Source organism: Podarcis erhardii, assembly GCF_964252035.2.
Source record: "Podarcis erhardii genome assembly, chromosome: 7".
Taxonomy (NCBI): domain Eukaryota; kingdom Metazoa; phylum Chordata; class Lepidosauria; order Squamata; family Lacertidae; genus Podarcis; species Podarcis erhardii.
The window spans coordinates 67282848-67303893 of NC_138511.1; the positions used below are offsets into that span (position 1 = coordinate 67282848).

The 21046-nt window shown below is 43.8% G+C and overlaps 1 protein-coding gene across 4 annotated transcripts; it reads right to left on the reverse strand.

The window, feature by feature from the left end:
• Positions 1 to 3164: 3164 nt before the first annotated feature.
• On the reverse strand, positions 3165 to 19786 carry KDF1 (keratinocyte differentiation factor 1). Of its 4 annotated transcripts, XM_081869311.1 has the most exons (6): positions 19677 to 19786; positions 15378 to 15444; positions 12629 to 13709; positions 10766 to 10846; positions 8702 to 8730; positions 3165 to 5732 (listed from the first exon to the last, which is right to left on the reverse strand). In XM_081869311.1, the coding sequence occupies exons 3-6, from the start codon at positions 13686 to 13688 to the stop codon at positions 5721 to 5723; spliced, it is 1182 nt and encodes a 393-aa protein (XP_081725437.1). In that variant the 5' UTR covers positions 13689 to 13709; positions 15378 to 15444; positions 19677 to 19786; the 3' UTR covers positions 3165 to 5720. The 4 variants fall into 4 exon arrangements, with proteins under 4 accessions (XP_081725437.1, XP_081725434.1, XP_081725435.1 ...); XM_081869308.1 differs by lacking the exon at positions 8702 to 8730 and having other exon boundaries at positions 19677 to 19784; XM_081869309.1 differs by lacking the exons at positions 8702 to 8730; positions 19677 to 19786 and adding an exon at positions 19333 to 19472 and having other exon boundaries at positions 15378 to 15443.
• Between the last annotated feature and the right edge of the window lie 1260 nt (positions 19787 to 21046).

Below are 21046 nucleotides of genomic sequence, written 5' to 3' on the forward strand. Positions count from 1 at the left end.
GCAAAGGAATGACGTAAGTAAGCTTTCTTTCAGTGAAGCTGTCTGCCATTTGTAAACCACTTTGAGGTTTGCTTGTTTGTGTGTTCGTTTTACAATCAAGCTGTGGAAAATTTTATGAAACAAATCAATAGCGAATTAGTGAACTTGTTGACAAATGAGATTCAAAAAGAACTATTTAGAAAGCAACTCCAAAAAATACTTCCTGTTCTGTGAATTTAACTCAAGATCAAGATTTCGTTCTTTTGCAGAACTAAGGCAATGTGCAATATTATGTCAACTCTGGGGAAAAAACTTTATTTTATTTTTGTTGCTGCTGCAAAATTCATTTCTACAGTAGTAAATGTATCCCGCAATTCCTTCTTCTGGCACTACATCCTTGATTGACAAGAATTTGAACTGCCTGTTTTGAAGCGGTGCCTATCTTTTGCACTAGCCAGATGTTTGAAATTCCCCAGCCAGTTTATTGTGGTGATGCTGCCACCCTCTGGGAAAGAGAAGTGGAGCATGTGTTATGGCTGTACTAAGAACATAAGAGGGATGTGGACGGCACTGTGGGTTAAACCACAGAGCCTAGGACTTGCCGATCAGAAGGTTGGCGGTTCGAATCCCCGTGATGGGGTGAGCTCCCGTTGCTCGGTCCCTGCTCCTGCCCACCTAGCAGTTCGAAAGAACGTCAAAGTGCAAGTAGATAAATAGGTACCGCTCCGGCAGGAAGGTAAATGGTGTTTCCGTGTGCTGCTCTGGTTCGCCAGAAGTGGCTTAGTCATGCTGGCCACATGACCAGGAAGCTGTATGCCGGCTCCCTCGGCCAATAAAGCGAGATGAGCACCACAACCCCATAGTTGGTGACGACTGGACCTAATGGTCAGGGGTCCCTTTACCTTTTAAGAACATAAGAATGCAAGAAGAGCCAAAGGCCAACATAAGAAGTGCCTGCTGGATCAGACCAATGATCCACCTGGGCCAGCATCCTCTTCTCAGTGGCTGACCAGGCGCCTCTGTGAAGCCTGCAAGCAGAATGTCAGCACAACATCATTTTCTCCTCCTGTGATTCCCAGCAATTGGCATTCAGAGGTTTACTGCCTCCGATAGTGGATTTTAATGTTAGATTTTAAATTGTTGTAACCTGCCCTGAGACCTTAGGGTGAAGGCAGGCATATCATTCTCATCAAACATAGTCGTGAATTTGTCTAATTATCTTTTAAAGCCATCCAAGTTGTTGGCCATCACTACTTCTTGTGGGAGTGAGTTCCATTGTTTAACTATCTCTGTGTGAAAAAGTACGTTCTGTTGTCCGTCCTGAATCTTCCACCATTCAGCCTCATTGAATTTTCCCGGACTTTGCTTTGATGAAGAACAAAGCTGCTCTGTCTGCTGTCTCCAACTCATTTTATATACCTCCATCATGACTCATCTTCCTCACCTTTGCTCTAAGCTAAAAAGCGTCAAATGTTGTAAACTCTCCAGAGGTATTCTTCCAATTAACAATCATCAATAAGTTCTCATGAAAAATGGAAATCAATGAACTGGAGAAGAGAAGGTGGCCACCTCAGCTCTATTGTTACTTTCCACTGAAACAAAAATGAGCGCTCATGACCACATTTTAAACAGCAGGAGCTGATTATGCCCCACAGTCACACCAAGGACAGTCAAAAAGAAAAGCAGCTGAGTTGATTCATAATACAGTGGTACCTCGGGTTAAGTACTTAATTCGTTCTGGAGGTCAGTACTTAACCTGAAACTGTTCTTAACCTGAAGCACCACTTTAGCTAATGGGGCCTCCCCCTGCTGCCGCACCGCCGGAGCACGATTTCTGTTCTCATCCTGAAGCAAAGTTCTTAACCTGAAGCACTATTTCTGGGTTAGTGGAGTCTGTAACCTGAAGTGTATGTAACCTGAGGTACCACTGTATATTTTACCCCTGCTTTGGGCTGGGTGGGTAGCAGCAATACATATAATGCCCAGTTTATTAGGATCAGCATGACTGCAATCCCATGCATCATTTCCTGGGAGTAACTGCCACTGAACTCCCAGTGGTGCTTTCTTCTGACTGCAGAGTGTCAACTTGTATTTATTTGGGATGGCTCAAAGCTTATTATGGTGTGCACACCCCTGTTCCTTGTTTTTTATTGTCATCTCAGAGAGTCACTGGTAGAAGCTTAAAATTTCCTTTTTCTGCAGAAGTTGTTGATGGTGAAAGCTGGGGGGGGAGATTTTTCTCCTAGTAGTAGGAGAAAGGGGAAAACTGGTTCATCAAGTCCAGTGTGTTCTAACCTTTGATATCCCCTGAAGCTATCTGTTCTCTGACAAAGAGGCAGAGACTTAATCCACCTTGGGCACATTTGAAGCATTTTCCTTAAGACCACACAAGCCTACACCATTTGGCTTCCTTATCTGTTCAGACCCACAACTGATACTGCTCCCCATAGGAATTTGCTCTTATTTTTCAGGGTCATCAAATGCTGCTTGAAAGGGGAGTTCCAGACCACATGCAACAGATCATTCGCTTCCTAAACCAACCAAACCTAAGGGCTCAGACACTACTCAACCTAAACAGCTTTGAACAATTATTTGATACTACCAACACACTGGAAAAAGGAATTATTTCCAAACTATATAAAATCCTCTTGCTACCCCTCCTCTTATTTCATTTTATTAAGAATAAAATGGGGGAAATGTTGTGGAGAAGAGCTAGAGGAACAACTATGGAAACAAAATTGGACTAGACTACCATTCGGATCTCTCTCAATTAGGACTTGAGAAAATGCTCTAAAAATAGCACATGTGCCCAGTCAGATTGAATAAAATTAACAATACATCCAAATTCTGCTGGCAGGAATGTAATTTGCCTAGTTCCCTAATAATCTTTTTGCCCCATTCATTCTCTTTTGGGGAAAATTATTCTTTCAAATAATTAATCAGATGACAGGACAGTCACTATGATGAGACCCAAAACTAGCCCTTTTATTTTACTCTTCAGATTAAGAATACAATTAATAAATATCTCATCCTTCGTTGCAGATTGATTAGTGATAAACAAAGAACTGGAAAGCCTTTAACTGCAAAACTTTTTGAAGCTTGAATTTTGCAAGTACGGGACATTGTGCTTATGGACAAACTACCTCGTGAAAGGAACATTGATCTGGAAAAAAAGGACTCGCGTCTTCTTCTGTACAACATGGTATCCTTTTATTGACTTTGTTAAGACAATTGAACACGGTTTTCACCCTCCATTGACACACAGAACCCTGCGAAGGACCTTCATTTGACTGCCTACTTTCGAATGTTTTAAGACCACAACCATCAACTGATTTCTTTCTTTCCTGAACAACTGTTAAGTTCTGTATTCCATTTGTGGGTATGTTTTTGTCAACTGAAATTAATAATCAATAAAAATATGTACATATTTGCAAGTGGAACATATTTGCAAGTGGAACAAACAAACCATTAGAACATTATGCAAAGTTCATGGTATTTGCAAAAGGCAACATCGGAACCCATTCCTAAATGCTGCTGTCATCCTTGAGATTAAACCCATACCTTGGTATGGGTGGAAGAGGGGTAGATTTTTTAAAAAAAATCATCATAATCGTCATTACTATTTTTTAAAAGTTCACTGGCTTTTCAAAAAGAGCAAAAGGACATGTATTTTCCATATTAGCTCCTTTCCCAAAGAAAACACACTACTATTTCAAAAATGTCCCCTCCAGGCAAGTTAAGGTACTAAACAGAAAGGTGCAGGAGAGAAAGAGAGAGGCAACAGTGGGGAGTGACTGGCACTTTTTAAAAAATCAGCACAGTATTGTGTATCCAGTGTGTTACTGACAACTAAGTGTGCACATTTAAAAGAGGGGAAATTATACACTGCTACCAGTTCTGATCAAGCCTAAGTTAAAAATGAAGATAAGTATACAGCAAATCACCAAAATGCCACCAGCTGCATGAATTAACCTGGCTGAGGATTTCCCTGCAGTCTTCTGCAAAGAACAAAACACACACTGGTCCAATCTGGGAAGACTCCAAGTGAGAGTACTGGGGTTGGGGGAACAGAAAGGAGAAGGAATTCACTCACGAGATGTTAGTGGGGGTGAGGGAAAGGGAGAACTATGCGTTCTCTCTCTCCCCTGTCCCCCTCACAACATATGCATCCTCCCAAGAGCTCCAAAAACAGTATGCAGAGTTGTGGGGCTCTGGACTGTGGCCACTGTTTAATAACATTACACAAACGTGCTTGCTCTGCCCAGCTAAGCCGAATGTTACACCACACTTATCAGTGGGTCAGTGTGATGCTGCCATCCTCTATGGCAACAGCTCCAGGGACAAGAGTCTTTTTGCACAGCCGTCGTTGGAAACTACCCATCCGCAGTTGCAGAACATTTCATCAACATCTCAGCTCTTCTGCCACTGAAATCAAAGCAGCCTGAATTTGAAGCACAAAGGTGAAAAGGGCTCTGAACAAAGGAGCCCTGGGTACCTTTATTCTGTCAACAGACTATAGGATTACTAAAAGGATGGCTAGTAACAATTCACATTGCTATCTGAGGGAAGCAAAACAACGTAAATGGGTTTCAAACCAGTTTGAATTTCAAGTTAAATGTCCCAGAAACACTGTGGATCCCCATCCATCGCAAACTCCTTGACGTTCCATATGAGAAAAAATGTATCAAGTTTCTAAATGTCATTCTGAGGCTTGAAAATTACTATGAAAGCTATGATTTGCTTGATGTAAAAGCTGGCTTGTTTATAAACTGGTTTCTTCTTTTACCATCCAAGGCTTAACTTTGATGTAGAGCGGGATGGGCTTAGAAAAAAAGAACTGAAAATGACATGTGATGCCGAGTGCTATGGTTTTTCATAGCAAGCCCCAATCTAGCTATCATTTCCAACCCTGGATGATGGTTGTCAGTTGATTGAAACAATGCTCTGCAACAAATGGTTGGCAAGCCATATGAAGTCACGTCTTGGCTGGTTTTCCAAGCAGCTTGCGTTAACTTAGTTAGAAAGTCTGTAGGATGGCCACGGATTACACACTGCTTGAAAGTTGATTTGCCATCATTCATGTCAATTTGCCATCATTGAAAGCTGTTTCATCATCACTCGCTCAACACAGTCCATCCAAGGCACAGATGTGGTACTCTTGAGCCAAGCATACTGTATTAAGTAACGACAGATGTAGAAAGATGTCTTCAAGGTCTCCAAGCACCATCAAACCAACTTAATGTGGGATATTGCATAACAGGAGCCCTTACACTAGTGGGATGATCACACTTAGAAAGACGTGTGCAAAAAAACCATCACTGCTACTTAACGTCCATTACAGCAAAAAGTTGCTTATGGATGTAGTGAAAAAGGCACTAGCTTGGTCATCTGAAGGCAAGTTTACAGCAGAATCTATCTTGGAAAATGGCACCAGAACCAGGCATTTTGGGAAAGCCCAACTTATGGCTGGTGCCAATATCCTTTTCTTGTCATTTTGCTGCTAGACAACAATCTGCTTATGAGGCTCCCTTAAAATGCAAGTTAAGGGAGTCAAGTTCAATTATTAAAAATTGACAAACAAAATAAAGTGGCATCGTATTTGTCATTTAGAAATCGGGAACTTGCCCCGTGGCCTCGCTGCCTAGCACGTTAGTTCCCGAGGTCCATTTTTCAGCAATATACTTTCAGCAGAGGAGCTCCAGAGGAATCTGTCTCTGTATCCTGGAAAGAAGAGCCTCTGCTCAGGGGAGATCCTTGAGAGGGGAAAACAAAGAAGAGGGTGTTTTAGTTTTAGTTTTTGTTGTAAATAACAGATCACACCGAGTTTTATACATAATATACAAAAGCCTGGAAAATGCATACCCAAAGGATAAGCTGGAACACTGTACTATAACCAGGGCTGTATATCATCAGCACACCCACCCACCCCAAATTCAGTGAAGAGGGGGGGAGGGGGAAAGAGAGAGAGAATGAATGAATGAATAATTCTGGAAATTTGAATTGGTCAAATTTGTTTTACTTTAAGTTCCCAAGAGGCTGCAATTTGACATTTTGGAGACCACAAGTTGCATCTGCAACAGAGTTTTGTGTGAAGTGCTCCTGTTCAAGATTACAGACAGTCCATTCCACCAGCTGGCAGTCATTCAGCATTCCATGCCCATGGAACATACTCAGTCCACTTTTGGCTGTTATGGACTTCTGCCAGCCTTAGGGTTCCTTATTTTCCCTAGTCCCTGGGGGCGAAGTTTGACATATGGCTAGGACAACTCCCCTGTCAATCAACTGATATCATGATGGTGGCAGCACCTACTGCAAGCCCCCTTGGACCCACCTACACCTTAACCTGCCCCAGGCATGAGTGTCTTGGGCAAAATGGTCCTGAGGTCCAAATGGTGCTGTGGTCCTAATTAGGCCTACGGTCCAGTGGTTGCCCGCCCCGGTACATATAATAGTTATAGGGCAAGAGGTAGTTCAGGATCTACTGGGTGATGTGCAATGGATTAACAAGGATTTCCAACCCACAACTGATTAACAAATGCAACAACCAAACAGCTCTCCCCACCCCAATTATGTTGCTGAGATGAAGATTTGGTAACTGGGAGTGGACTTTTAAAAAAAGAAAGAATTGTGAGCTCAGGTCAGTTCTGGTACTCGAACCAAGTTCCGAGGCTCAGAATGTGCTCAGAGGGACTCTTGCTCTTTCATTCTGCACGACTTTTGTACTTGGCTCTTGGTTTGTACATCTTTAGGTTCTAGTAAAAAAGGAGAAAAAAGTAGATCCAACAAGCCTGAAATCTGTCCACCCCTCTTGTATTATTTGTTAAGCTGTTTAACTGCAGCAAAAAGGTTTTGCTCAGCTGTTGGAAATTCCATTTTCCATCCACAGTGGAAGATATGAAATTGCACAAATGGGTAAACTGACAGACCACATCTGTCAAAGAAGTAGAGAAAAATAAACAGACCTTCTCACAAAAAATGGAACCAATTCATCATTTATTGGACTGAAAATCACAATGCAGGAAAACAGCGTCTTCTCATATTTATGTAAACATGGTTGCTTTTTAGTTGTTTTTTTAAACCCTGGACCCATCTGCACCATACGTTTAAAGCAGTATCATACTACTTTAAATAGTCTTGGATTCCCCACAAAGAATCCTGGGGACAGTAGTTTGTTAAAGGTGCTGGGAGTTGCATGAAGACCCCTATTCCCCTCACAGAGCTACAATTCCACAGTGGTTCAATAGCCAACCCCTCTTCCCACAGAACTCTGGGAATCACAGCTCTATTAGGGAAATTGGGGTCTCCTAACCACTTTCAGCACCCTTAACGAAGTACAGTTCCCAGGACTCTTTGGAGGAAGCCATAACTGTTTAAAGTGGTATGATACCAATGAATTCAAATTACACGAAAGAAGATTCTGACTAAACATTTGGGGAAACTTCCAGATGTTAAGAGCTTTCGACAGTGGAACGGACTACCTCAGAAAGAGGTGGACTCTCCAGCCCAACAGAGGCTGGATGGCCATCTGTTAGGAATTATTTAGCATTGCAGGACTACATAAGATTGGGGTCCCTTCCAATTCTACAAGTCTAGGATCCTATGATACTGCTTTAAATATATAATGCAGATGAGGCCCCTCTTTCTGTTTGCCATAAAGAAACAGCATTAAAGCCCAGTAGACTACAGAAGTGCTGTTTCATGTTCAGCTGAAGAAGACTTAACTGCATGTCTCTTTGTAGCTACAAAAACTTGAAGCTCATCTTGAGAGGTAGGTGGGGAAAGAAAGCCAGCATTCTTAGCCAAACCCTGCATCATGGATGTGCAGAAGACTCACAGCCCTGTTTATAACTAACCCAAGATCCCATGTAAGACCCAAGAACTGCACCCAGCCATTCTTGCATCAAGCTCGGGGAATGTAGCTTGACCACAAGCTGTGTGCAAGGTGCTCTCAAACTGTGTCATAGTCGGTGTCTGCTAAAGCACAGCTAAGGCACACCGGTGATGCTGCTCTTGGCAGCCATTTTAACCCTAAGAACAGGAGGCAGAAGGAACAAGAAGAGGGAGAGGAGAGCCATACAGGACTATGGCATAACTAGGAAAGGGGTAGAAGAAGAAGAAAATATCTGCAAAAATGGTACGCTGCAACCCCTATATTCCAACGCAAGCAGTGGATCCCTCTCAAAAAGTCCACAGCCATGAGGACTAGAACCTGACTTTTGGTAAGAACAAACAGAACCTGAGATTCTTTGTACCCTACTTAACCCGGTAGATTCCACATCAGACATTACAGCCTGCATTCCATAATACAATCATGGCAAAAGCTGTCTGGCAATGGGAAAGACTGTCATGGGAGAGAGTAGGCTCTCTTTCACTGGAATAACTTAAGCAGAGGCTGAATGACAGCTGTTAGGGATAGCCATAGTTGTGTCCTGCATTAAGCAGGCAGCTGGACTATAAGGTCTCCCCTGTCTCTGTGACTCAGATTTATGCAGCCTCCACCCTCCAATCCCACCAATCACTTGTGTGGAAACAGGTATTGCAGGAGAGAAGTCAAAACTCCTAAGAATCTCGGCGAGCCTGTAAAAACCAAGAGCAAGTTCTTAGCCTTCAAGGCTGTGCAAAGAAGGGTCAGAAAAACACAGGCAATGGCCTTGGGAAACCTCAGGAAGAAGCCGGCAGAGAGAGAACCATTTCCAGCTGCCAGACAGCAGGGCTTCCGTACCTTGTATAGTACTTTGCCTCTCTCCACGGCTAGCAGAAAAAGAATGACGTTACCAAAGGTTGTTGCATATATTAAAACAGGTCAGCAAGACCATAGCCAGAAATGTGTGTGGAAGAGGGTATAGGCTAAAAAGCTAGGCTCATCCAAGAATTTTAAAACAGGATTATCATGGGGAAAGAAGTAGTGACTGGAATTAGTTGCTACGCTCTCTTCTCAAGTCATGTCTCCAATTCTCCTCATTCATCAGTAACACTGAAATAATTAAGCCAATAAATAAAACCAACCCCAAAGTCACATAGGAGAACATTCCACCCATCCTGCTGCCAAAGCAAAGGGCTTGCAAATCCTACCAGTGCCTTTGGGCTCATTAGGCAGAAGGCAGGAATGGGTTTACTTTGCACTCAAGCCAATTGTATGTATCACAGGATCAAAAATATATCTCTAAACGGTTTACATAAAATGGTATAAAATATTCATTACATGTTTTGGGTAGACTAGCCCACATAAAACATTTTTGGGCAGCTGTCAAAAATAATACAAGAGAATTGCCTGCTTGACATTAACAGGTAGGGGATTTCAGAAAATTGGTGCTGCCACGATAAAAGACTGGTTTCTTGCAAGTGCAGAGTGGGTCATTTAAAAGCACCAGTTCCAAAGTGGGAGCATATAGGGGAAGGAGATGCTTCAAGTACATGGGTCTGAAGCTGTTGCAGGTTTTATATATTAACACCTTGAATTTATTGGCAGCCAGAGCAAATCTTTGAGCAGATGTGCATTATGCTGACAGGGTCTCACCCCTTCTTATAATCTCTATAAACAAGTTGATAATTCAGGGCTGTGTCACAAGTTTCCTAGCCCTGGAGTTCAGAAGCGCTGTTTAGACAACATACCCCATGCACCTTCAGTTGAACACCTGATTTTCCAGAATTCCCAATAACATAAATAAACGTGCATGATCACTTGTTCAAAGGAAATCGTCGAATTAATTTGCAGTTGGATCCCCAGGACCAGTTGGTGTTACCCATTTCTACATTTGAATATTCAAATTGCATGATGATTAAACTGCATGGAGCAGAGCTGTGCTCTAAGCCAGCAGTTCCCAAAGAGTGATCCATGGACCACCAACAGTCCATGACTCAGCTTCATTTGTGTGTGTGTGTGGCACTGATTCTATGGAGTTGTGCAGTTATATGTACAGTCATGGGGAAAAGAAAGTGCACCCTCTTTGAATTATGTGGTTTTACATATGGAGACCTAATAGCAATCATTTGTTCCTTAGCAGGTCTTAAAATTAGGTAAATACAACCTCAGATGAACAACAACACAAGGCATCTTATACTGTGTCATGATTTATTTAACAGAAATAAAGCCAATATAGAGAAATCATGTGTGAAAAACTAAGTGCACCCTTACTGCTTCCATAGGATACTGAAGAACAATGTATGTGTGTGAAAAGCAGAAGATGCAGAGGCTGTCTCTCTCTGAGAATAAAGGCAAGTACAGCAGCCATTCCAATGTTCTTCGAAACTAGGTGGTTTGCAGAATGGAGCGGTTGGAAGAAGGCTCTGTCTTCCTTAAAGGAATAAGGCTGCAGCAAATTACCATTGCTAAACAGGCAGAAAAATCATTAAGTGGTTTGCCAAGACCTTCAGCAATTTTCAACAGGTCCAGGGGACAAATAGTTTGAGAATCACGTGGGGGAATCTTGGGAACCACATGGGGAATCTTGACTGTGCAGAGTTCTGCAGGTTCCCCCAAAAGCATAGATGGGTTAGGGGTAGGGTTGCAATGTTGGTGGGGGGCTGGTACAGTGGGCACCGCCAGAGCTCTATACGATTATTCATTCTGCAAGTTGAACGCCTGAATAAGGCTCATGCTATTATTTCAATATAAAACCCAAGTCAATACCTTGCTTAGTAACAAACAATAGTACGGCCTGCAAACAACGTTTATAATGAGCCTAATTATAAGTGACTTCAGGCTCACTTTGGGAAGGCGGTGATGGCTCGATGGTCGCAAATGGAAAAAGGAGGTAACATGATTCATTCTGTGAAGATGGCTTACCAGCAGCGCTGTATGCTCCGTGCCGCATGTTCCTGGCTTTCATATCTGCTGTGGTTTCTACAGATATCTGAACAGGGAAATCTAGAAGACAGATAACCAAAAGAAGAAGAAGAAATTTGAAAGGAAACACACATCATTTGGCATCTACATATTTTAGGGATATACCCAAACCGCTAAGTGTGTGAATGTGGGGAAACGGGGAGCTGATGAGCACACACTGGGCAACACAGCCAGGTTTGCCTCTGTGAAACAGACAAGGGTATAGCCAGTTTGATAGTGAGTGCACAAAATGTTACAACCCCCAAATGTATCCAGGATCTTATGTAAGAAAACTTGAGCTTATTTCAGTTTGTAGTCCACCCTCATTCTTCCATTCCTTCTCATCATCACCCTTCAAACTGTGTTGCCGTTATACCCCTTTTTGCAAATACGAGGTTGAGGCTTAGAGGTAGTAACTTGGAGAATGACTCAGCTGCTGAAGTGGGATTTTGGTTCAAGTCTTTGCTGAGTCTTCTAGTGGCTAGATCCAGTTGCTAAAGGAGAGCCCACCATATGCTACCTTAGCTATGAGCGAATATTTTCAAGTCATTCAAAATAAGAAGCTACTGATAACCTATAGCAGGAAACCTGTGAATCTCAAGATATTGCTGGACTACAGCTCCCATCACCCCTCATAACTGACTATGTTGGCTGGGTCTGTTAGGAGTCCAACAACAAGTGGAGGGATAGGGCTCTCCATCCCTGGCATTGGGGGTGCATGTGAGAGACATAAAAGCCTTCTCCTTTGCTTGCCTCCCAGGCATTTCTGGCCTACAGCGAAGAAAAAAGCATGAATTCAGGTAGCCTTCCAAGCTGGATTTTCATAGCTTATCAGGGAGTGTTGGCTGCAAACACCCCATGCATTTGACCCTAGCAGAAGGCTCCTACTAGGTGGCAACACAATGCCCCTTCTCCTTTTTAGAGGAGGTAATGGCCCCAGGCCTCACACAAGCAGGGGCCACATTCATACTGACGAAACAGTGCACTCCAGTTGAGGGGTATAAATGACATTGATGTAGGTTTGTGTGTGAAGGAAGGGGCCACTCAAATGCACATTCAGCCCCTGGGCCTCTCCACATCTTAAAACATGCCGGTGTGGCAACTGTGACACTTTGGGAAAAGATGGCTGTTTGAACCTACTTAGGAAGAGTGAGGGATATGCACGTGCATGTGGGAGAGGAGTATACATACAAGCATGCCCACCAAAGGATTTTATTGCATTCTTATTCTATCACTCCTGCAAGCAGCTCAGGGTAGCATACTTTGTTCCCTGCTGCCACTATCGTCTCCACCCTCCATCCAGTTTCATCTTCACAACAGGCCTTCCCAGCAGGGGGACATAGGTGCAAATGGACAACTGATCCAAAATCACCCAGTGATCTTTCTGACCAAACAGGGATTTGGCCAGGGTCTCCCACATTACTCCAGCTTCCAAAGCTTTAAAGTTGCCCACCGCCATATTGTAATGCACAGAGCTAGGACCTACAGTGGCATCCTTTTGCAATTTGGGAACGTAGAGTACCTATGAATGCTGACTCCAGGGGAGGATTAGTGTTGTTTGTTAAGCAAATTGGGCTAAAATACAGGCTATTTCTTTGTATATGGTGCATGGGAATTGGAATAACTACCACCGAGAGAAACCAGATCTGGTATAAAAACTGGTGCTTAACTACTCATGCATATTTGCTTATTTCTTCTTCTCTCTCTCTAATATGTATTAAAAAGCTCCATACTTCATAGGCTTTTTAGTGTATCTGTGGTACATTACCCTTGAATATTATGGCTCCCCTTTGCTCTACACACAGCACAAAGCTTCATACGTACCTCCTTCGCTAGGGAGCACAGATGCCAACATGGTCTCGTTGCCACTGTCTGGCAGATTGCCTCTGCTCATGCTCTCCTCCAGACTCGGGCGGGTCGGGACAGAAACGCGGGGTCGGACCCGGCTCTTGCGCGTGCTGATGCGTATGATCCCCCGGACCAGCCTGCATTCGGCATCCTGCTCATCCAAGTGATAGTCCTGAGTGATGCTGTTGATGAGGTCTGAGATCTTGTTGGTCTTCTCCAGGAAGACGGTGTCCGACGTACACTTGGCCAGCTCGTCAATTTGGTGAATGCTGAAGAGCTCGGTCAGTTTCCTGTGGATCAGGTAATCAATCCGACCACTGGATATAGAGCTATTCTTTGGGTCACTGTCACTGTCGGTATCCAAATCGTCGGCGGAGTAATCCTCAGAGCTTCGAAGGCTGCTGGGGAGAGGTTGCTTCTCTATGCTGTTCCTGGCTATCTTCTCCGGAAGAGGCTCCTTGTAGCATGAATCAGTATCTGTGTGGGGGCTAGGTGTATAAATCCCCACTGGGATCCCTTTCAGTTTCACATCTGGGTAGCTGAAACTGCTCCCGATCGTGCTCTTTTTGGTTTGGCTCCCGTTTTTTTCAGCAGGGGAGCTATTGGCAGGACTGTTTGGTGAACGCCCATTGCACTCTCGGCTCTCATCTGTCAGTGCCTCATTGTAGAGGCTCCTAGAAGGGCAGTCCCTGAAGCAGTCCCCGCATGTCACAATGCAGCAGAAGATCGCTTTGTAAACACTCCAGGCCTGGGACAGAGTGGGGCAGCATGGGGGCCGGGGGGTCTCCACAGCGCCAGGGATAAAGGTACTCGTTTCGCCCTCCCTCCCACTAGCATCTTTGGGGTCGGCTTTGCGGCTTCTCGCAGCTCGTGTTGGCTTGCGGGTTTGCTTGAGCTCAGGGGTAGAGCCACTGAACACCTCCAAGCTAATGTCAGTCGCTCTGGGAGAGTTGATCTGCTGGGGTACCGCAACATCTTTAGGGGGCTGGTGGTAGCTGCTTAGGTTTTGGCGATGTCCTTGTGTCTTTCCAAGCATGACTTGCCACCCTTTCAACTCCTGACAGGAAGAGAGGAAAAAAACAGAAAACAAAAACCACACATGCTCAAACACACATGCTCCCCATCAAATTCAGATGACCTGAGCAGAAGCGGCAGAAGAGAAAGAGGTTAAGATGCTCAAGTTCTGCCTCCACCAGGACAGCAAGAGTCTGCTACGGTCAAGATTCACTTGGTATTAGGTTCCATGTTACTGCTGCTGTAGTGTGGGATCTGTAGCTGCACAAAAATCCCACAAAGCAGAGATTGCAAGTGGCTCAGAGAAGGAACGATGAAAGGCTGGCAGGACTGAGTGCCATATTCTGAATCCCAGCACCTCTTTGCCTCACATGTCCCCTCTTTCTGTTTATATGTAAGACAGAGTTGTTCTGCCTGGCCTTTGGCTTGGAGCCAATTTGATTCCCTCCCTCCCTCCCTCCCTCCCTCCCTCTCTCTCTCTCTCTCTCTTTTTCCTTCTCCTCCTGCGATGAGGCTACATTTTAATATTTTAATGTTCCATTATTTTAATGTTGTATTTTATTTTTGTTTTTAAGTTGTAATCATACTTCTTGTTTTTATTATTGTTTGTAAGCCGCTCTGAACCCGGCCTTGGCTGGGGAGGGCGGGGTATAAATATAAAATTATTATTATTATTACTATTATTATTATTACTATTATTATTATTACTACTACTATTATTATTATTATTAGGGAGCATGGCCACAATACTGCCAGTTTTCTAATTAAAAACTCCTTTGGGCACTGGGAATGCACCAAAGACCCTCCTCCAACAGTGTATATAGGTGTCGGATGATACAAGTTTCCCATGAGGCTCCCTTAAGAGGCCAACAAGCTGTGCAACAAAGATTTTCTGTACTAGTGCCCACTTCAGATTCTTACCCTCCACCCTTTGCATTATGTGCTGCAATTCAATGGAAGCACATGTGGCAACATTGGATGCAGAATGCAGTTTCCTGAGAAGATCAACTTTCTGTTTGAAATAAAAATAAATCAAGTTTCTAGCCCTTTGAAGATACAATGGAGTTCCAGATGACCCCACATATAAACAGAAAGCACTTCTGTTATTGGTGTTGAAGACAAGGCTTGCCAACTTTGCTTTCCAAGTGCAACCTTTTGTGTCATATGGAATTTTTGCCCAGGGCTTTCAAGCATAGCTTTTGGAAGGGTAGATATGCCTGCAGGAAGCTGAAGTGAGGATGAGCCAGGAAAAGACATGTACAATGTGTCTGGGGTGGTTGTGGCTGGTGGTGGGAGTTCTGTGCACACACAACACACCTGTCCTATGTGGGCGCTGGGTGGCTGAAGCTTCAGGAGGTGGAAGAGTGGCTGAAGAAAACCTCCAGTGGTGAAGGGGAGAGTCTGAGCTTTGGCATCACACAGAGCTCCTTGTAATGGCAAAGCCAGAATCAAGTTATGGAATGCCATAAATATTGCAGGATTATACAAATTAAGGAATCGTGCAAATGATCTCATTTTGCCTTATTTGTACAGGTCTAACAAAGAATTCAGCTTTCCTTGAAGACAGAAATAGAGTGGCCTGAGGGAAGAAAGGCAGGATTCCCCCTCCCCCAGCACAGAGCATGTCATAATTTTTGTGCCGACTTTTTCCATCTCCCTTCTCTTCTCCCTCCCTCCCCCCAAAAAACCCCTCTCCTTTTTTGTTATTTACCTTTTGCTTTGTCTTCTTTGGGGTTAATCTAGACCCTAAGCAGCCGCTTCGTCCATTTCAGAATATCCTGTGCTCACAAAGACAAAAAGGAAAAGTTTTGTTTTTGTTAAGTAGATTCAGAGGATTCGTTTCTCTTAGTTTGTAACTGTGCAAAAGAGACTGCTTTCCCAGGGCAGCTGACTAAGATATTAAAACAATTATAAAATGACATACAAATATCAAACATTTCGCTAATGTCAATAGCAGCGGTAAATCATTCTCCCTTCTTCCAATCCAGTTCCATTAGCCATCCATCTGAACAAAGTTAAGAAGCTCCTTACCTCTTGCATATCCCCCCAAAAAGCAGTCACAAATACAAATTTAAAAATGCATTTAGGTCCCTCTTAAGTGATATCAAGAAGGAGTCTGATTGTGTATCATGGGTTAGGGAGCTTCACAATTGTGGAGCCACGATGGAAAAAGCCCCAATCCTTCCTGTCTGCTAGCCTGGCCTCTTTCCCCGACAGGTGTATGAGTAGGGCCACTGTCAAGAAGCTTAAATATCTGGCAGGTTTGCATGGGGGTAGGCAGCCTTTTTTTAAATAACTGGGCCCTAAACCATTAAGGCAGGGGTTGCCAACTGTTTAAAGTCTTTGGATTTTTGAGCAAGTGGTATGAGTACCATCCAGGGCTGGATTAACCATTAAGCAAAATAAGCATGTGCTTAGAGCATCAATGAAAAGGGGGGCACCACTGAATTTTTCCATTGCCAGATTTACCATGGACCATATGGCACAGCTGAACAAAAAACAACATTATTTATACAAATATACAAAAATCAACATTGTTTTCCATCTTATTGTAGGTTTCTTTTTATTTTGGCGGCGGCGAATTATTTTACGGTTTATTATTGTTTATATTAAAATTAGATATATATATGGGGAGGGGGGGTGGCCTAAATCTTTTAAGTGCTTTGGACCTCTAAAGGTCTTAATCCATCCCTGGTACCGTCCCCTCTGGTCACTTCTCTTCCCCCTTTCCCAAACCAGCCCTCACCCGCCTAGAGAGAGAAAAAAAGAAAGTGTGCGCACCACCTTCACTTTTTCAAGGGATCTTGCTAGAAGTCAGATCCAGTTGAATGTGCCTGAAAAAACACATCAGATTGAAAAAGGAAGGGAGGGCAGCACCACACTTCCAACTTCATCCTTCAGCTCTATGAACTTTTTGAGGGAGAAAAAGGTAATCACCTCCACCATCTCATGACCAAGGGGCCGGGGGGGGGGGCGGGCTCAGAGGTGTTGTCAGCACCAGGGAATGGACTCAATGGCACCATTGTTCTCATAGATGCCACACTGGCAAGCCCAATTAAGGGCTTTAAAGGTCATAGTTAGCACTTCGGTGGGACCCATGCTCTTAGGTAAGAAGCACCTAATAAGTCCAAATAAATAATTAACAACAACAACAACAACATAAAAGCCTTCATGTGTTTTAAGATCCTCTGCAGAAGCCCAGCTACAAGTAACTTCTTTAATTGGGGTACATTATGAATTTACAAAGGAGAGGTGTTTTCTACAGTGGTGCCCCAACTCCAGAATCCCCTCCCTAAAGGAGCACTTCTGGTGCCAGCATTACAATCTTTTTGACCCTGTGTTAAGACCTTTCTGTATGTCTCATTTTAGGCATTTTAGTTGGGATTTTGCCTTATTCATCTCTTCATTCATTTTACTGCATATTGTTATGCTTATTTGTAGGGTTTGACATTGCACTTCTCTTGTGTAAGTAGCTTTATCCACCCCTTTGTACAAAGACTTGTAGTTAAGAAATATTTTAAATTAATACAAATCAATGCTTGTGCAATGGGAACCCTCCAGAGGAAGTAGAACTTTTCCAGGAACTGTGAGCTGTATCCAAAATTAGTCATACTCAGAGAAAAAGGTAGAAGGTAAATGATCCTTGGACGGTTAAGTCCAGACTAAAGGGCAAGGTGCTCATCTCACTTCAGGCCAAAGGAGCCAGTGTTTGTCTGCAGACAGCCTTCCGGGTCATGTGGCCAGCATGACTAAACTTCTTCTGGCACAACGGAACACCGTGATGGAAGCCAGAGCGCGTGGAATCACCGTTTACCTTCCCACCACAGCAGTACCTATTTATCTACTTGCATTGGTGTGCTTTCCAACTGCTAGGTTGACAGAAGCTGGGACACAGAGCAGACCCACTGAAATGAATGGACATGACTAACTTTATGACAAATCAGTGGCCGCTAACCATGATGTCTATGTACTATCACCACTGCTGGAGGCAGTATGCCTCTGATGGGGATCACAAGTGGTGAAAGCGCTATTGTACTCAGGTCCTCCTTGCAAGCTTCTCTTAAGCAACTGGTTGGCTTCAGTGAGAAAAGGATGTTGGGTGAGATGGGCCACTGGCCAGAGCCAGGAGGCTCTTCTTATATTGTTCTTAGGTAACTTAGGTCCACTAATTTCAATCGGTATACTTTGAGTAGAACTTAATTGGATATAACCCTGTGTGTGGATAATGGCTTCATCACAAACATTTCTAGGACCTACCTGCTACAGATGCAAGAAAATCCAGAAGAACATGAATGCATGGTGAGAATTAAAAGGCTTTGTGAGAGTAATAAGGGGCAGGTTAAGCAGTTAGGCTCAAGCCAGGGTGTCCTTGGTGGACAGGAGCAGTTAAGGTTTATGACCAGCATTCAGCATTGCTGCACAAAGGGGTGACTTTGAAATGAAGGAAGGAGACAGACATGTTGAGCTAACACAAGATCTCTCTGTTGGATTCCCTTGCTAAATAATTCCAGAATCATCAGATCAAGCTATGCCACCTATTTGTAGTTTTTTGTTTTGCTTTTTAAAAAGAGAATCCCCCCCCCCACCTACCACACCTGCATAATTCCTGTTATTGCTTTGGTTTCAACCAAAACAACTGTTCCAATGTTATATGTAACCCCCGCTCCCCAGTGCAACAGCCAAAGCCAGTAACCACCAGTTTCTTTTGGCCACACTATATTTGTAAACAGAATAACTACTGCTGAGGTGGTGTGCAATATGTAGATGACTGTTCTGGCAATGGTGGGTAGGACCACAGCCATAAACCAAGCAATAGTCTACTGCATATGACTTCCCCCTTAACATACAGTGGTACCTCGGGTTAAGTACTTAATTCGTTCCGGAGGTCCGTTCTTAACCTGAAAATGTTCTTAACCTGAAGCACCACTTTAGCTAATGGGGGCCTCCTGCTGCCGCCGCGCTGCCGGAGCACGATTTCTTTTCTCATCCTGAAGCAAAGTTCTTAACCCGAGGTAATATTTTTGGGTTAGCGGAGTCTGTAACCTGAAGCGTATGTAAGCCAAGGTACCACTGTATTCTGAATCTCCATCCTACCCTTAAATTTCTGACAAAGTCAAGGGTGATCTTGGATAGTGGAACCTTTGCTCCCACCAGTATATCAATAAGTATATCTATACTGACCACAAAGGCAAAATAAAGTAGTTACCCTGCATTCCAGGAAGAATGGGGCAGACATTTTAAGGGCTACTCTTTCAGTTCAGTGAGAGTGACATGTTTGCTCCAAAGAAAAGAGATTGCATGCATGTGTTATGGGGTGCAGAGTCTCTGGACTGGTCAAGTTAGTGAGTCTTCAAAAAAAACACCAGTTTTTTTGTAAACCACTTTGAGGTTTCTTTCAAATGGTGCATACATTTTATGAGCTAACTAAATAAATACAAGTCGTCTGTGCATAGACAGTCCTGTTAAATCAGACAAGAGGAAGTTCCAAATTTAAAATACTGGTAAACCTCTAGGCTAAAAATCACCAATTCCCCTCCACTTGAGGCTATAATCTCAAACATACTCACTTGAGCATAAGCAGTAGGAGCAGCACTCTCGCCCTGAAATCGATAGGGCCCCCTGGGATTCATATGCAGGATTGGAAGTGAAAAAGCTACTGCAGATTCCCTGTAATGCGGTGGGGTGGTCTCTCCACGTAAGCAAGTGTCAGACCTGCATCCGCCTGTCCCCTCAAAGTTGGTCTGGCCTCAGATCTTCTGGGTTAAAGCCCTTCCTCCCCAAATCGAGAAAGATGCCTGGGCGACGAGCGAGGCGCCGAGGGGATTGGTGTCACCATTAACACCTGGGCAGGGCCTAGTCCTTCTACAGGTAGGTCTGAGCCTAGCCTAGCCGAGGCCGCTGGGGTACCCCGGGGCCCGCGCCCGCTTCTCTCCAAGATCCCTGCTGGATCCCTGCGCCCCTCTTCCCCCCGGGAATGGTTTCCGCCCCGCCAGCCCCGCCTTGGCATTACCTGCCGAGCCAGGTGAACGGCGTCCAGGGCCCCTCCTTCACCTGAGCCCAGGTGAGGTCACGTGTCTACGGGTTGCCTCGCGGGACACACTTTTGCGGAAGGCAAAACCCCCTATAAAACAAATAAATCGCTCCCTGGATAGGCCACCGCGTTCCCCCTCCCCACTCGCGGGAATGGTCTCCGCCCCCAGTAAGTAACTCTCACGCAACCCCTGACCCCTCCCACTCAGTTAAGACACTTCCAAAAAACAAGTTAAGATAGTGGATGAGCAACAGCAACGTATTATGTTTTTTAATTAATCTCGGATTCGAGGGGTTTTTATTGCACTTGCTTAGCGGTTAGGGAAAGGCACTCTGTAGCTGCTCAAAAGCATTATTTAATCATTGCATATATGGTAGCCAGGGAATTGTCCAATATCGCAATTCCCTCTGTTTTCAAAGTTCAGAGGTGAGCGTGGATCTTTATGCAGCCAAAACGGAATAATCGATGTGTAAGCAGACTTTGAGAAACCTCAAGATTTGCAGAACTGCAGCAACACACACACAAAAACCAAATTGGGGTTGGGGAGTACTAAAATTGCCCAGTGGGAATGGAGCTACTTAGTGGCCACCACACAGGGTGAGAAACTGGTTTTGCCGGTAGGGGGGTGTAAAATATGAGGGAGGGGGTGGACTATTCTGGTAGAGCAGAGGGTGTTGCTGTCTTTTGGATAGCTGAACAGGAGCATTTCACACTGCAACCCTTTGTTGCATATTCAATTTTCTATTGTATTCTATTCCTCTCCTGGGTTATTTTTTGTTGTTTGTTTTTTAAATCTGACCTGCTGCTGGCTGGAACAAGATTTCAGCATGACGCAGTTAAAATACACTTTGTATTGAAAACCAAGGCAAATGTCACATACCAGGTGGTTATCTCCACAGTGGCAGCTAGGACAATTAGGATATTTGAAGCTGAATGTTGTTCATTCTTAAGGAGACTTTCTGATATTTTATTAAATTCTGTTTTGTCTTTTCAGTTCTGCATTTTAAACTTCAGTGTTGACCTGTGGTTTAGTATTGTTCATTCTAAAAAAACAATTGCTAGCAAGTAAGCTCCGTTGGATTCAATGGGAATTACTTTTGAAAGCCAATATGCATAGGATTGATGTAATCTTATGCTATTATGTTTCAGCAACTATTTAAATTATTAAATTGTATTATAAGATCGCACTCTTTTATTCTGTATTAATCAATTCAGAACAGATACTAGCCCTGTTGGAGTAGCTTTTTTGGTTGATAAACACGCATTACTCATTGAATCAAAGAGTTGGAAGGGACTAGTTGTACAGAACAAATGGGCAAATAGGACACTGCTCCACCAACCTCAGCCTG

Excerpts from the sequence above, each read along its gene's own strand:
- KDF1 (XM_081869308.1), bottom strand. The coding sequence starts at position 13,688 with ATGCTTGGAAAGACACAAGGACATCGCCAAAACCTAAGCAGCTACCAC. Across the intron at positions 10,847-12,628 it reads TGTGCTCCCTAGCGAAGGAG|ATTTCCCTGTTCAGATATCT; the intron begins GTACGTATGAAG and ends TCTGTCTTCTAG. Across the intron at positions 5,733-10,765 it reads CGGAGCATACAGCGCTGCTG|GATCTCCCCTGAGCAGAGGC; the intron begins GTAAGCCATCTT and ends TCCCCTCTCAAG.